This window comes from Idiotropiscis lumnitzeri, chromosome 1 (assembly GCF_059441095.1).
Source record: "Idiotropiscis lumnitzeri isolate Australia: NSW breed Sydney's pygmy pipehorse chromosome 1, RoL_Ilum_1.0, whole genome shotgun sequence".
Lineage (NCBI taxonomy): Eukaryota > Metazoa > Chordata > Actinopteri > Syngnathiformes > Syngnathidae > Idiotropiscis > Idiotropiscis lumnitzeri.
In genome coordinates this window covers 38,938,624-38,954,705 of record NC_142391.1, presented here as the reverse complement: position 1 = coordinate 38,954,705, position 16,082 = coordinate 38,938,624, and the positions used below count along the sequence as shown (strand labels likewise).

General features: G+C 45.6%; 1 protein-coding gene across 7 annotated transcripts in view; it reads right to left on the bottom strand.

The window, feature by feature from the left end:
* Positions 1 to 15,842, bottom strand: part of LOC148344583 (leucine-rich repeat transmembrane neuronal protein 4-like) — a 108,813-nt gene extending 92,971 nt beyond the window's left edge. For 3 of the 7 annotated variants that reach the window (XR_015844208.1, XM_088300098.1, XM_088300106.1), the window contains exons 1-2: positions 15,330 to 15,842; positions 13,293 to 14,882 (exon numbers count right to left, since the gene is read on the bottom strand). Coding sequence is in view for 6 of the 7 variants with exons in the window: in XM_088300098.1 (XP_088156224.1) it covers positions 13,336 to 14,882; positions 15,330 to 15,360 (1,578 nt within the window). In the remaining variant the exon portion in view is untranslated. The remainder of the gene's footprint in view (positions 1 to 13,292; positions 14,883 to 15,329) is intronic. The other 4 variants (XM_088300062.1, XM_088300089.1, XM_088300071.1 and 1 more) reach the window with 3 other exon arrangements.
* Positions 15,843 to 16,082: the final 240 nt, after the last annotated feature.

The following is a 16,082-nucleotide window of genomic DNA, read 5'->3' as shown; positions in this document are numbered from 1 at the left end:
TTTGTAGTTTTATATGTTTCTTACCTTGAGCAACTGACCCAGTGGAACAAGACATGGGTCATTCCAGAATTGGAAAACATTTTCCATCCCGCCCATCAAATTTCAAATAACCCAACTACAAAATACGTGCAGTTTCTGTGTAAAATTATTTGTCATGAGAATAAATCTAAAAAAAATAAAATAAAAATAATGCTCAAAAATAGTTTTAAAAATACTAAATAAGAGCTACCTAAAAAGCAATTTTTTTCTCGTCCCACCACCCTAATGACCAAATCTAAAATGAAATGTATTTTTCTTTTCAGTGCTGTCTCTTGTCATAGTGTTTGTTTTAATAAATGTAACACTTCAAGTAATAATTATTATTGACGGAGCGTGTACCCCACCACATACACGCATCCCTGTTACCATAACCTTGGTTGCATGTTAGAAGAAGAAGCAATGAATGCATGGAGCAAAGGTATGTCTCTTCTATTTTCCATATTTTTATAACATAGTTAGCCTTGATTGAATGTCTCACTCCACCTCGAGCAACCCTGTTATGCATATGATGATCATAATAATAATTTTATGTCTATATACGTAAAGACGCTGCCGGCGCTTATCTTTCTGCTTTGTTTCATGAACCACCGGCGGGCACCAGCACCCAAAATTCCACATACCACACTCAAGCAATGCCTGCAAGGCTTCACCATCGCTACAATATACTTCATAAATAGTGTTCGTCTGACTTAGCTGTATGCAAATCTTGCTCGCTTCCAAACCTGTAAATTTATTTTTACTGTGTATAAAATCCTGCGTGAATGGGTGACGTCATTTATACTCGTATAATGCTGTGCTCAAGTGCATCATGGAAAAATGCTAATTCTTCTGCTCCCGCACTGTCACAACTTAAATAGACGCTCATCGGAATTGAAACATGGCACCGCATAATTTCACGGTGCTCGGTACTGCCAACCAAAATCACTCTAGAACAATAAAAAGGAGTGTCTTTGGTACCCACTCCAAGCTATTGCTGATTGGCAAAATAATCGTTTGTGGCAGCCATAGGTGAGTATTGCCATTGCATAGCCTACACAGATTATTGATATTATTATTATTATTAATGAACGACATTAAGCGTAATTTACGTGACATGCATAAACTTGCCAGGGTTTGCAGAAAACAAAACCTACATTTCAAATATTTGTGTGTTAGTATAAGTGTGTGTGTGCGTGCTTTTGCATTTTAATGTGTGTGTGTGTGCGTGGGGGTGTGTTTATCATTGTCCCCTTCCAAATGAACCTCCTGCCACCCCAGGTAAAACTGTCGAGAAGCGCCAGTGTACCTGCCTAACAATGTCGCGTGCTTTAATTCTTACTACACATTAATTTCAAGGTTCCTTTCTCTTCAATGTGAGGATTGTTGATTAATCGATTTGATCAACTAACATGTGCTTGTTGCGCCGGATTATTTTTTTTTTTAGTGTTAATTAATAGACTTTTGTTTTTGTGTAGTTTAAAACATGCATTTGCTGCAAACAGAAAGGAGCTTGTTTACAAAATCACAGTGACTGTTTTCTAGTTAGCTAGTTTTACGACCCGTCTAGCAACACGATACAAAAAAAAAAAACAACCAGCGAGGTTAATTCCTGTTGGGAGACAGATACGATCAGACTAATTTTCACATGATTTTCTGCATGACAAGAAAGAAGCCAGTGGAAGGCAATCCAAAAATACACATTTCCTTTTTTCCAGGCAGTCTTCTTATGAAGGTTTTCCAAGCTTAGCAAAATCAACAAAAAATTCCCAAGTCATGAGAATGTCTGCCTCCATTGCCTGCATTTTTTCAGAGACGAAAGACAAGCTGCTGTCTTGGTGAGTCACCGCAGAATATTGTGAAGGCTGATCTTTGTTTCTTATTCCTGACATTCTAAATCATCTACAGCTTGCTTCTAGTGCCCAAAGAACAAACGACAAACAAATACTCGGCCAATATAATGTGCACACAGCTGCACAAAGCATTCCGGGCAAACACTTATATCCGTAGGAGACAGTAATGTTTTATATACCCAGAAAAAAGACGCAGGTTGCCAAAGTTATGCTCAAGTTTTATGGAGGGTCTCTGAAATACCCAAGCTTTGGGCCAGGGATAAAATAAAGTATTAGAATTATATTACAGTTTGTTCCTTGCTCATTATGAGGTCACATAAAATCATGCACGCGCACACACACGCTCGCACACATAAAGTCACGCTTGAGATGTCTGCAAAATTGCAATGTCAAATAGGAAGTTTCATTTGCATAGGCTGACATTGTGCGAGAATGAAATGAGTGACTGGTAAATGGCTACATTTGACAAATGGAACTATCCATTGTTCTGAAAGCAAAACCCACACTTGGAAACTATGAATGAAGGAGACAAAACATAGCCGTGGGCACATTAGTCTGCAATCCTTATTTTTTTGGGGAGGGTTGGGGGTTAATTCAAGTAATGGCTGCTATTATTGCATTACACGTTCACTTCAGAACTGGGATCTCAGACCGCTCAAAGTCCCAAAAAATTCAGAACTTGCTAAAACAATGAAAAAAGAAAACAACAGAAAGCATGTTGAGGCTTGTTCTGACTGTCTCACTCTTTATTTATTTATTTTTTTGTCACAGCCTTGAGATTTCACTGCACTCGGCCCTATATTATTGGTGAAGTAAATTTGTTTTTGTGTGAATATTTGCAGTAAAGTCAGACATGCATCAGTTTGGTATACTTAACATGGGGTCGGCAATAAAATGAAAGAAGTCCACTTCAGTTGTTCTTAAGTGGAGGTCAGGGAAATCATAACGATAAGTATTCATAAGTATGCATTACTGTCATGATCCGTGTCAGTCATGGCAGGGTTTTTGTTGTTGTTATTTTTACGTTTTCATGTTTTTGTGTTATTGTTTTGCCAGCTGAGTGGGGGCGTTCCCCCTCAGCATTCGCCTTCACCAGCCACGCACCTGTTTCACGTGAACCATCACACATCTGATCCCCATCTGCCGCCTAATTACTGGACTATTTAAGCTTCCCACGCCGACAACACAGGGTCGGGTCACTGCTACTCCATACCAGGACTGTCACGGCCGCCCCCTGATCTCGTTTTCGCTCCCGCTGCTCCGTTTGGACTGTCATGACCGCTCCCTGATCTCGTTCACGCTCATGTTCTCGCTCCCGCTCTTGTCCCTAGTTTTTGTCACTGTCTTTGTTCCTCGGTTTTTTGTTCTGTTTAGTCACGTATAGTTCATCTTTATTTTGCACCCTGCCACGTTGTTTGTCATTATTTTGGTCCCTTAATAAATTCCCTTAAGTTACACCTTTTCCTGCTTCCTCGCATTTTGGGTCCTCCCCCTCCTCGCCGTACGGCGATCACGACTCCACCTCCTCCTCGCCGTACGGCGATCCTGACAGAATGACCCGACCAACTACGGACCCAGCGGGAAGCTCTCGGCGACATCATCATCGTCGTCGCCGATCGGACAATCGCCCTCATCAGCCTGCCGTCCAATCCCGCGTCCATCACGTTGGTGCAATTTTTCGTTCCCCGTCTGTTTCCTCCCCTGCGTTTCATGATAGTGTTAAGGATTACCCACCTGTCATACCCCTTCACCGGATTATAGACTCTGATTACGAAGAAGATTTTGAGCACAATGCTATTACACCCCCTCACATTTTTGTAGACTCAGATCATGAGGATGATTTCGAATACATTTATGACCTGTTGTATGCTCAGCACGACACAGATGCAGTTAGGACCCGTCACTTTCCTCCCTCCGAACAATTTCCGCCACCTTTTTCTTTTGACCGCTTTGAGACCACCTCCCACGTTACCTCGCGTCATCCACCTCGTCCCAAGTCACGTAGATCATGGCCACGTCGTTCACCACGTCCACCGTCTGTTTCCGCACCTAGTCACGTTCCCCTTGCGTTTCATAGCTCACGTTCACCAGCACCAGTAGTCACGGTCCCTCATGTCTCCCGTTCTCCTGACTCCCTATTGTGGCAGGCTGATAGGGGTCAGGCCCCCCGTCTCGGCTGCACTCGGCCCGCAGCCGCCTCCACGTCAGCGGCTGCAATCCATGTCGTCTCCAGTTCCGGTGCCTCGCCAGCTGCTGAGCCCCGTGCAGGCATCCCGCCGGCTGCTGAGCCCCGATCCGGCTCCCCGTCAGCGGCTGAGCCCCGTTTCGCTTCCGCGTCAGCTGCACAGACCATCCCGCCTCCACGTCAGCTGCAGCCTCCGGAGCTGGTCCCTCGCGAGCTGCAGCCTCCCGTCCCGGCTCCCCGCCAGCTGCTGAGCCCCGTCCCGGCTCCCCGCCAGCTGCTGAGCCCCGTCCCGGCTCCCCGCCAGCTACTGAGCCCCGTCCCGGCTCCCCGCCAGCTGCTGAGCCCCGTCCCGGCTCCCCGCCAGCTGCTGAGTCCCGTCCCGGCTCCCCGCCAGCTGCTGAGTCCCGTTCCGGCTCATCGCCAGCTGCTGAGCCCCGTTCCGGCGCTTCAAGTCCCTGTTCCGGCGCCGCACGTCCCGCGTCCGCCCCAAGTTCACGTCCCGGCGGAGTACGACCTGCGTCCGCCCCAAGCTCCTGTCCCGGCGGAGCACGTCCTGCGTCCGCCTCAAACTCATGTCCCGGCGGAGCACGTCCTGCGCCCGCCTCAAGTCCATGTTCAGGCGGGGCACGTCCTGCGTCCGTCCCAAGTCCCCGTTCCGGCGGAGCACGTCCTGCGCCCGCCTCAAGTCCATGTTCAGGCGGGGCACATCCTGCGTCCGTCCCAAGTCCCCGTTCCGGCGGAGCACGTCCTGCGCCCGCCTCAAGCTCCTGTCCCGGCGGAGCACGTCCTGCGTCCGCCTCAAGCTCATGTCCCGGCGGAGCATGTCCTGCGCCCGCCTCAAGTCCACGTTCAGGCGGCGCACTCCCCGCGTCCGTCCCAAGTTCACGTCCCGGCGGAGCACGTCCTGCGTCCGCCTCAAGCTCATGTCCCGGCGGAGCATGCCCTGCGCCCGCCTCATGTCCACGTTCAGGCGGGGCACGTCCTGCGTCCGTCCCAAGTCCCCCTTCCGGCGGAGCACGTCCTGCGCTCGCCTCAAGTCCATGTTCAGGCGGAGCACGTCCTGCGTCCGCCTCAAGCTCACGTCCCGGCGGAGCACGTCCTGCGTCCGTCTCAAGCTCACGTCCCGGCGGAGCACGTCCTGCGTCCGTCTGAAGCTCATGTCCCGGCGGAGCACGTCCTGCGCCCGCCTCAAGTCCATGTTCAGGCGGGGCACGTCCTGCGTCCGTCCCAAGTCCCCGTTCCGGCGGAGCACGCCCTGTGTCCGCCTAAAGTCCATGACCCGACGGCGCACGCCCTGCGTCCGTCCCAAGTTCCGGCCTCGGCGGTGGACGACGACACGCCGCCGCTTCCGGTCTCTGCCCCAGCGGCGCCCGACGAAGCGCCGCCGCTCCCGGTTCCTGCACCGGCGGTGGACGACGACACGCCGCCGCTCCACGTTCCTGTCTCGGCGGGACTCGACGACCAGCCGCCGCTCCACGTTCCTGTCTCGGCGGGACTCGACGACCAGCCGCCGCTCCACGTTCCTGTCTCGGCGGGACTCGACGACCAGCCGCCGCTCCACGTTCCTGTCTCGGCGGGACTCGACGACCAGCCGCCGCTCCACGTTCCTGTCTCGGCGGGACTCGACGACCAGCCGCCGCTCCACGTTCCTGTCTCGGCGGGACTCGACGACCAGCCGCCGCTCCACGTTCCTGTCTCGGCGGGACTCGACGACCAGCCGCCGCTCCACGTTCCTGTCTCGGCGGGACTCGACGACCAGCCGCCGCTCCACGTTCCTGTCTCGGCGGGACTCGACGACCAGCCGCCGCTCCACGTTCCTGTCTCGGCGGGACTCGACGACCAGCCGCCGCTCCACGTTCCTGTCTCGGCGGGGTTCGACGACCAGCCGCCGCTCCACGTTCCTGTCTCGGCGGGTTTCGACGACCAGCCGCCGCTCCACGTTCCTGTCTCGGCGGGGTTCGACGACCAGCCGCCGCTCCACGTTCCTGTCTCGGCGGGGTTCGACGACCAGCCGCCGTTCGACGTTCCTGTCTCGGGTGCGCCCGGACATCCGCCCGAATGGCCACGGGTGGACTTGCTGGTCTGGCCTCCCGGACATCCGCCAGACCGGTCTAGTTCGCGGGCCTTGGTTCTGCCTCCCGGACGTCCGCCCGAATGGCCCCGACGGGACTTGCTGGTCTGGCCTCCCGGACATCCGCCAGACCGGCCTTGATCACGGGTCGTTCCCCCTCAGCATTCGTCCTCACCAGCCACGCACCTGTTTCACGTGAACCATCACACATCTGATCCCCATCTGCCGCCTAATTACTGGACTATTTAAGATTCCCACGCCTACAACACAGGGTCGGGTCACTGCTACTCCATACCAGGACTGTCACGGCCGCCCCCTGATCTCGTTTTCGCTCCCGCTGCTCCGTTTGGACTGTCACGACCGCTCCCTGATCTCGTTCACGCTCATGCTCTCGCTCTCGCTCCTGCTCCCGCTCTTGCTCCCGCTCTTGTCCCTAGTTTTTGTCACTGTCTTTGTTCCTCGTTTTTTTTTTCTGTTTAGTCACGTTTAGTTCGTCTTTATTTTGCACCCTGCCACGTTGTTTGTCATTATTTTGGTTCCTTAATAAATTCCCTTAAGTTACACCTTTTCCTGCTTCCTCGCATTTTGGGTCCTCCTCCTCCTCGCCGTACGGCGATCACGACTCCACCTCCTCCTCGCCGTACGGCGATGCTGACAATTACTCTTTGTAGATAGTATGTGTTGCCAACTGCCGACAAAGGTCAAATTCTACATCCTCACTATATGCAGTGTTAAATTGTGAACTGTACTTGATCACTAGAAACATTGTGATGTCATTAATGTGAAATAAAGTTTGTGTTTGAACAAGATATGTTAAGGTGGTAATGTTTTTTTTTTTTAAACAACTTCAATTAAGACAAATGATGTCTCATCTTTGTCTTAAATTAACTTTTTTTTTAAATAACACAATGGGGTCACCAGGCGGATAGAAAACCATCATGATTTTTTCTCAAATTCAAAGCAGAGTTCTCGTAGTCTGCGACGTCGACATTTTAGGAAGACACAGATGACGGTGGAGGGCCTACTTGTAGCTATTCTTTTTCACTGTAGAGTAAACATAAAGTCGAATACATTTCAGGCCACAGGTTTTCAGAATCTTCAGGCCATCGGCCGTGAAGCACGATGTGCCTAGAAAGAGGATTTAGTTGCACTCCTCAGGGTGCTACCTGGTGTTTGTATTTTCTTTATGGTTATAGCCTTAAGTATATTGTGATAAAGGTTCTCCAATAGAATGCATCCCATTTTGTATTCCAGCCTTCTTAACATCCCATGAAAGGATCAAAATCAGAGATTTGGGGCTTCTGAAACATTTATCAAGTAGCATCGCAGCTACATTAGTGACCACATGTATAGTAAATGTAGGACAATTTCGGAAACTGCCTCTCAAAAGATTGTTGTCACTATAATTGAATATGCAATAACAGCGCTAGATGATGAGTATCTCTTACTGTCTTTGTTAAGGACAAATTACACACCGGCATTCCAAGGTGATACATGTGGCACAAATTACACTATAGTAAAGTAAAAAAAAAAGTTTTCTGTATTCTGAATGCTGTAGTCAGCACCTTTTTTCATTGGTAGTTGTCACAGGTGGACCAGCACTTACTGCAGACCAAAGTCTGACGATATCTGTCATGGAATAATGGGAGAAATTTAAGTGAATGAAATATTCACAAATATATATATATATATTAGACATAATTTGAACATGTATATATATCATTGTATAATGTTTTATAGAAGATTGTAGAAGAAGGTTATGTCATTTTTTTATACTGCTTATCCTGTACAGAGTCACAGGGGATGCTGGAGGCTATGCCGTTTTACACAATTCTGAAGCAAGAGTGCAATATTGCAATATGTTCTGTAGAATATTGTCAATTTATGAAGTTTTTATTTTTTGGGCCGATATCACACCCTTACGCATCTGCTTATTTTTGTATATCCCAATTAAACATGCTGTTTTGAGTAATTATCTTAGGAACTCTTGTTTTAGTTAGATTGTTTTGGTACTACTTTCCCATTTAAATGTGAACAAAGCACAATAAACTACAATGAGAATATGGCTGAGGCAACGTATAACTTTGACTTCAAAATTCAGTTGTAAAAGCATGTCAAGAATTTCTCTTTTGTTTGTTTTTACGACATAACGTACAAAGTAGCATCTTAATACGCAAGTGTAACTATTCAATATAATGGGACCTCACAGATAACCACAATAATGTATCACTTCAGTAGTCGACACAAACTTTACCGTTTGATCAGCTTACTCTTATGATCAATTACAACTCAGCAGAATGCATGAAATGATGCTTCACAAAGTGCTATTTTTTGCCTAAAAAAAGGAACAAGTATATTTGTTGTGAAGAATGAGCTGTAATTTTTATGCCCTTGATACTAACTCACCTTGGCTCATTTCTTTTGCTCAGAAAACAACTGCAGTTTTTTGGACAGCTGCGGTTATACTAAAGTTCGATTCTTGCGCAATCCTGACATTGAGTCTGTCAAGATTTTCTTCACAACCGCGTTGCTCTTCATCATAACAACCAAATCGTTGACCTGAACATGTTTTCAATGGCAAAGAATAAAATGAAATAATTTAAGACTAAAATTTAAAAAGTAATCAAGCAGGTTAATACAGCATTGTATGCTGCTCTGATATGCACATAAAGATCACAACTTCATATTCTATGGGCAAAGTTGATTTTTACAGTAGCGTGATCTATTTTTATTCAGATACGAGATCTTACTAGTTATGCCTACGTCAATTGTGCCATAATGGAAAATGCTGAAAATGTCTGATGAGTATTATTGCAGTGGAAAAATTTAAATATGAGCGTACAAACCTGAGGTTTGTTTCTGCTTTACATAAGCAATCCTTGAGCCTACTGGTTTCATCTGAGAAGTTGAACGTAACTTTTTGGATGAAAATCGACAATCTCTTTTTCAGTCAATAAATCCCTTGTAAAATGTATCATGAAAACCCCACAGTCTGAATGAACGACTGATTGTTTACTTCTGCTAATCGCACGTCATTTCAACAATGCTTAATGTAAATGAATAAGTTTGGAAATTTTTGTTCTGAGATTGTGGCTACAAAAATAGTAGCTTGTTTATTTGCCAAACTGTTAAATGTATCTTTTGGGGTACTCTCCCACACGGACCTGTAGACAGACAAACGCACAAACTATGGTTGCAGTGTAACTTCTGTATCACAAAGTAGTTTCGAAAAACCTAAACTTTATCAATAAACTGGTCTGCAGGAAGTTTCTGCTTTCTGTTATTTTGGTGAATAAAGCAAATATTACACACTATGCATGTATTGCTGTGGTTGTTTTAAATGTCAAGGACACAGAATATTCCACTATTCTGGTGTTGTGATGGCGATATCTTGATTAATAAATACCCTGTAGGCTCATTGATATTTGTTTCTCTGAACAGACCATCCACTTCTACAAACTGAAGGAGTACATTGACTTAATAGAATCCCACAGAAAGGTCCACGTCTTTGATGTACCACCTATGAAGGATGCAAAAATACCAAATTCCATTGTTTTTTTTCATTATTATTTTATATTTATGAAGATTGTATTTATTGTTTTAGTTCCAGAGTCATTCTTGGACAATGACTGAATTGAATGCATGGCCGAACATAAATATATAATATGTCCTTTTTGCTCTGATAAAAAAAAGAATAAACATCCAAAGTTACTCACCAGTTTCTCAGAACTTGAGTAGTCTTATTTGAGTAAATATTTTGGCTACTCTACCCACCTCCTGCCACTAACCACCTCTGACAATGACCACAAAATCTGCTAGAAAACCTACGCATGTGCAGGTTCAAATAAGACCGAGTCTATCCTAAATCCCCCAAAGGTTTCCTATTGAAAGAACTGTAGAATCGGTTCTGGCTGGAAAGAGGTGAGACCAACTCCTCCCATATTCAGTCCCTTTTATTTTAATAGCGAGGCTTCTCGATAGTGTTGTTCACAGCAGTGACAATACTTCTGTTCACTCATTCACTGCCATTGACGGGTATAGAAGTCAAAAAGTGAATTCATTTTACCTGGGCTTGTAGTGAATGAGTTAATTATTGTTGAGCAGAATATGCTCACTTGGTTAATGCTTGCAAATTCTTCCCAGGTCTACAAACACCTCGCTGGCTGAGACAAAGGCATTTTTCTCGATAATATTATCTGTGCTACCTTCGCAGGGGTTGATCTGTGGGTGGACATCAACTAGACTGCGGCTGTTGTGTGAGCACGGGAGTGGATGTGCCACAGCAAGACTGTGGATCTCTGCAGTTCAAAGTGTTGATCAGCAACTTTGTTCAAGTTGAGCTTTCAGTGTGCGGGCCAACTGCTGGTGGGAATCCATAGCAACGCTTAAATGAGAATGCTGGTCTGGCCAGGGGGGAAATGTACCAAGCTATATATATATATATGTATATATATATATATATATATATATATATATATATATACATATATATATATATATACATATATACATATATACATATATATATACATATATATATATATATATATATATATATATATATATATATATATATACATATATATATATATATATATACATATATATATATATATATAATTTTCTCTTCATACATAATTTTCTCTTCAAACACTGCGTTCGTTATATGGAGGGGAACAAAAGAAAAGAAAATGACTGACTTTCATCCTTCTTGATACTCAGTTCCTGTGAAAAGCAATCTCCACGGCCTTGTGGCAGCCCTTGAAATGCTTCGCATGCTGTCATACAACACCGTGTTCTGATGCAAGTGACAGTGGCCAATAAACAGGTACCTCATTTGGATCAGAAGGTTTGAACGTGTAATTCAAACACAAAACCTGACGAGTTTAAGAGAGTCTCTTTTCTGTTCTGTGTGTTGCCGCATTTCCAATAGTTGGCGCATGCCAAAAGTGGCGCTGGAAGGAAAAAAAAAATCCCATTACGTCTTTAACAGCTTGGGTTGCTCCCTTGAGCTGTAGAGGGCAAGGAATAACAAAGCTGAGGGAAGTCGCGGCTCCTTACCTCTGATGGGCTATTAGTTATTCTAGTGAGCAGGAGCCCCATTAGGTCTGCCATTTAATGCTCCCATGCCACAGTCACACATGAAAGCGGCAAGATTGAAAAGCTGGCCATTTTACCTCAAGCAGCCCTCGAATTTGAGAAATGTTTTGCCACTGATATCTCACAAAGGGCTAATTCAGCTGCTTGTGTACCTTTGTCTCACCTGTCATATAGAAGCCACGTCTGCGGAACAACCTGGCTGGATTTGCTCTGCATGTCTTAGTATCTGATTTCATTAAATGTACTTTCGTGAGAATTATTCCCGATATCACTGTGTCTACATATATTGAACACACCACCGATTGGTTCGTATTTCAAATTTGTTTTTCACATACAAGTATCATACTGAAAAATAAGTCAATTGTTAAGCTTTAATAAAGGCACCATGTATTGGTGGTATTTGTTTGTCTCCTTTTTTAAGACTTGTAGTTTTGGAGGAAGTTAATAAACTTTTGTCAACAAGTGATGACATGCATGGTCACATTGGACAGAGTATTTTGTATTGGGACACTGCCTGTGCCATGCTGCTTTGAATCTGAGCCAGTTTACAAACTTCAGATCACTTCCAGGATAGGCAGTCATGATTTTTTTTTTTTTACATCATACATGACCGTGGTCAATCTTTTGGAATGAAGGCCTGAAATAAAAACAGAATCCAAAAAATAAGCACAGCACATGTCCAGTTCATTCATTTGATGCTTGCTGAGCTTCAGTTTGCAGTCCACACTTGTGTAACTTTGGAGTTATTAGGTGTAGTTATTATGAACCGTTAGTTTTATTAGTTTTTTTAATTATGTGTGTTGTTTTTGCAGCCACATGCACCTTGTGTGTACGATTTTCTGATGTCTAGGCTTTCATTGTGGATATCCAAATCATTTTATTTATTTTTTTGATGATGATGATTGAGGCCTTATTTGGATCTGAAAGTATCCAGTTACTTGCATTTTAGTTTTCCCAGCATATCTGATCTGGACATTAAAACACATCGCACATCGTCAACAAATTCACACTTATTGCTTCATGGTTTATAGGTTCCAATGTACAATATACTATCACTGTTTACTGAATATATCGTTAAAATGTTGGAGATGAGGTTTGTGGAGGAGACAAGTCCAGGTAACCCTCAGCCAAGATCCAAGCGACATCAATCATCCCTGGCACAGTAGCTCTAAATCACTCTCAACTCAATGATGATAAGCAGCAGGACAAAAGAAGACAGATGTGTAGTACATGTAGAAAAAGGCTACACATGCAAAATAAAATGCCCAATTAAGCATGAACAAATTGAGTGTGCTTTCCGCCAAGGCTTGCAGTCTCAATCTCTCGGTGCCAGACAGTGTTTTAAAGTCACTCACATAAAAGAGCCCAGTTTTAGTATCTGCTCTACTCTTCGAGTGAAAAGTTTGTGCAGGGTACATGATGGTATCTATAAGTTAATTCAGCTTGGAATCAGGTTTGGTCAAGATACACATCATCATTTGAGTGCAACCTTGTTTGCACTGACTGAATTTTCTGAATCCCCCCAATGAGCAATGCAATAAGAACCTATGCTGCCAAAAATGTGATTCGATTTGCAATGGATGCCGCTTTGGACTTATTTACATATGCAACACGACAGAAAACAAATCGGGATTTGCATGAAGGGTGTGTTTGCCACAAAGGTAGCAAACACACAGGATAGCAGAGGACCACGTGCACAGTGACTTGATCACATACGTTTTCATTATTCCATTGGGGGACAGCAGCCATTTGTGAATAAATAACACGCTGGCTGACAGGATCAAGATACATCAATAGCCTCTTTTATGTCGAGAATGAAAGATTAAGCTTGTATGTGTATAATTTACTTTGTGTGTGGCCCAGGAAGTGGAGCTGCCACTTAGATTGCAACTAATGGGAATTACTTTACAGCGATAAAACCACATCATTCAGAACAACAGCTCTGAAGAACTTCAAGCATTGCAAAGCAAATCACAGTGCACTGACCTTTACTTCCTTATCCCAAAACAGACAAGGGCAGGGGGATGGGGTGATAGTGTTTGTCTCCACAGATTGGTAGAAAATTTACCTCTCATGCCTCGCAGTGGAAATGGATTTTTGGAGGGCAACGGTCATACCTCGCATTCTCTGGAGCCTGAGATGGTGTATGTGTAAGGTCCTGTCCCATTAACCAGCACATCCATTGTCTCAGAGTGTGAAGGCTTGTAGTCCACGTAATACTCTTGCAGTGGCGAATTAAAGGAGCGCTCAGTCTCCCGAGCCTTTTTCTGACGCTTTTTAACCGTGGAGCGTTGCTGAAGCTGCTTGATGCTGCTGGGATAGCGCTTCCACGAAACATAGATAACAAGTAGGATAATAGCCACTGACAGGAGGAGGGCCACAGTACCAGCAATGATCTTATGGAACGACACATACTCAGAGTCTGGTAAAGGGATGGTCGGAGAGGCCTGCGAAGGAGTAGCAGAGGCTGTCCTGTTCTCTGCCGGCTTCTTGACCACTTCAGGCCGTGTGGCAAGGGGAAGCAGTTCTGTTTGAAATGCAGAAGTCAGAGGCGCCCTTGTTGAGGTAATGGGGCTTGGCGTTACTGTGCAAATGTTGTAAGTCTCAACCACGTCGGTGACTTTCTCTCCTTGTGCCTCTTTGGGGCCTGTGCAAATCATTGTCGACTCCTTGTTTCCCTTGAAAGCCTTGAGCCAGTCCACTAGGGGGCATATGTTGGGGTTACAGTGCCAAAGATTACCAGCCAGACTGATGGTGGTAAGGGAGATCCAAGTGTCCACTGTCTGCTGAGACACATTGTTCAGTTTGTTGGAGTCCAAGTTGAGGGTCTGGAGGTTGGGCAGGCATTGAAATGTGCTCGGGTCCAACATTTGGAGCTCGTTTCCAGAAAGGTCAAGCTTTTGCAGGGAGGTCCACATCCATGACAGGCCCTGTGTCAGCAGTTTGATGCGGTTCCATTGCAAATAGAGCGCCCTCAGATTAGTCAGGCGGGGGAAATGAGCAAAGTTGATCTTGGAAAACTGGTTATGTTCCAAATGCAGCTCGACGAGCTTAAAGAGACCGGCGAAGGCGTTACGTGTAAGGCTCCGTAGCCTGTTGTAGCCAATATCTAGGAATTCCAGATTGCGACAGTCAAGGAAAACACGCATTGGGACAGCTTTTAAAGAGTTTGACCTCAAGTGCAAACTGAGTAACTTCCGTAGGCCCACAAATTGGTTTGGTTGGAGTACCTGCAGTTTATTGTAGGAAAGGTCAAGATTTCGCAAGTTTGGAACGTCATGGAAAGTGTTGTTCTTGAGCAAGGTGATCTTATTGGAGCTGAGAATCAGTTCCTTCAGTCTGCGTATACCATGGAACGCTTGGCCATCCACAGAGCCGATGTAGTTGTGATCGAGGTACAGCCAAACCAGTTGACCGAGGCCCGCAAACTGGTGGGCTCTCAGGTTCATCAGGCTGTTGTAACGTAGCGAGAGGCCCTGTGTTCCCACTGACACGTTGTTTGGCACGTCACGGAAAGCATTGGATTCGCAGTAGATTATTTTGCCGTCACATCTGCAGCTCTGCGGGCAGGGACGCTCACGCATGGGGTTAGGAGCAGCCAGCAGCCAGGCAGGCACCACCGCTATGAATACAAGCCATCTGCAAAGCACAGGAAGTCCTACAAGCACACACACACACACACACACACACACGCACACACACCCACACTCAGGAGCTTGATTAAGGAAAAACTGCACATCAAAAAGTGAAATGGTCCAAATAAATGAATAGAAAGTAATAAATATTAATTTGATTCAAATTGAAGTAGTCATGGGTATTTGTTTGCAGCAGATTCGTTTATTTGCATCCTCAGTGTTTTTCTCACTGCACAGACAAATTCGTCTGCTCGAGCGAGGAAAACGATTGGCGCTAAAAAGCATCAGGTAATCTGTCAAATGGCTGACGAGGGACAAACCTCAGCCCCCCACCTCTGTCATCTTTTACAAGCCTCGAGGGGTGCAAAGACATCAACATGACAGTGTGCGGTGAAGTTCAAATAAAATAGATGATTGAAAATGAATATTAAGAAAATGTAACAAGTCGCTTGTAAGCACAGCGCACATACCCATACTTGCGCGGTGTCGGCTCCTCCTCATGTTACAGCTTTCTGTTGCATGCGTCCCAGCTCCTCATGTTCCACGAAGCCGGCCAAATAGTGGAGCACGTACCCACAACGCTTGTTTGGCACTGGGTGGCAAACGCGCACTTTTGCGAATGCAGACGCACACCTGTCAGAGGGAGACGACAGCGTCTCCAGAAGAAGTGACACTTTACTTTGCTACGTTACCGCAAATGATGCTCTGGATGTTGCCCACTTGTGAAGACCACCTCGCAGAGCCCTTGGAGCGGTAAAACCCGGAGCCTCGCCTCGGCTCGGGAGAGAAGATGGTTAAACATCCGGCGGCCAATTGTTGAATCTGGCTTAATTAGGTGGCACAACATGAATCGATGACTGAGCGCTTGAAAAGAAAGGCAGTGGAATAAAGTGTGATCCGAGCTTGATAAGTTGAACGGATCTGCATCCAGCGTCAAGACGCAGCCTGGCGCGGATCAGAGCCGATGACCGAGTCATCGAGAATGAATCAGTTGAGTAGCAACAGGAATTGTGTCGGCGGAAATCCCCGCGGAGCAAACTCGTGCACCTTTTTTGGCCCTGAAGTGCCCCCTGCTGGTCACTGTTCATTTCCCACCCATGGACGTCTTGATTTATTACTTACTGTCCGGCGATTGAAAGCCGCTTGAGCTGAATTGTTCGATATACATGTTATCCACTTGAAGGTCCATGCACCGCGAAGCTGTTTTTCTTTACTAGTAAGAT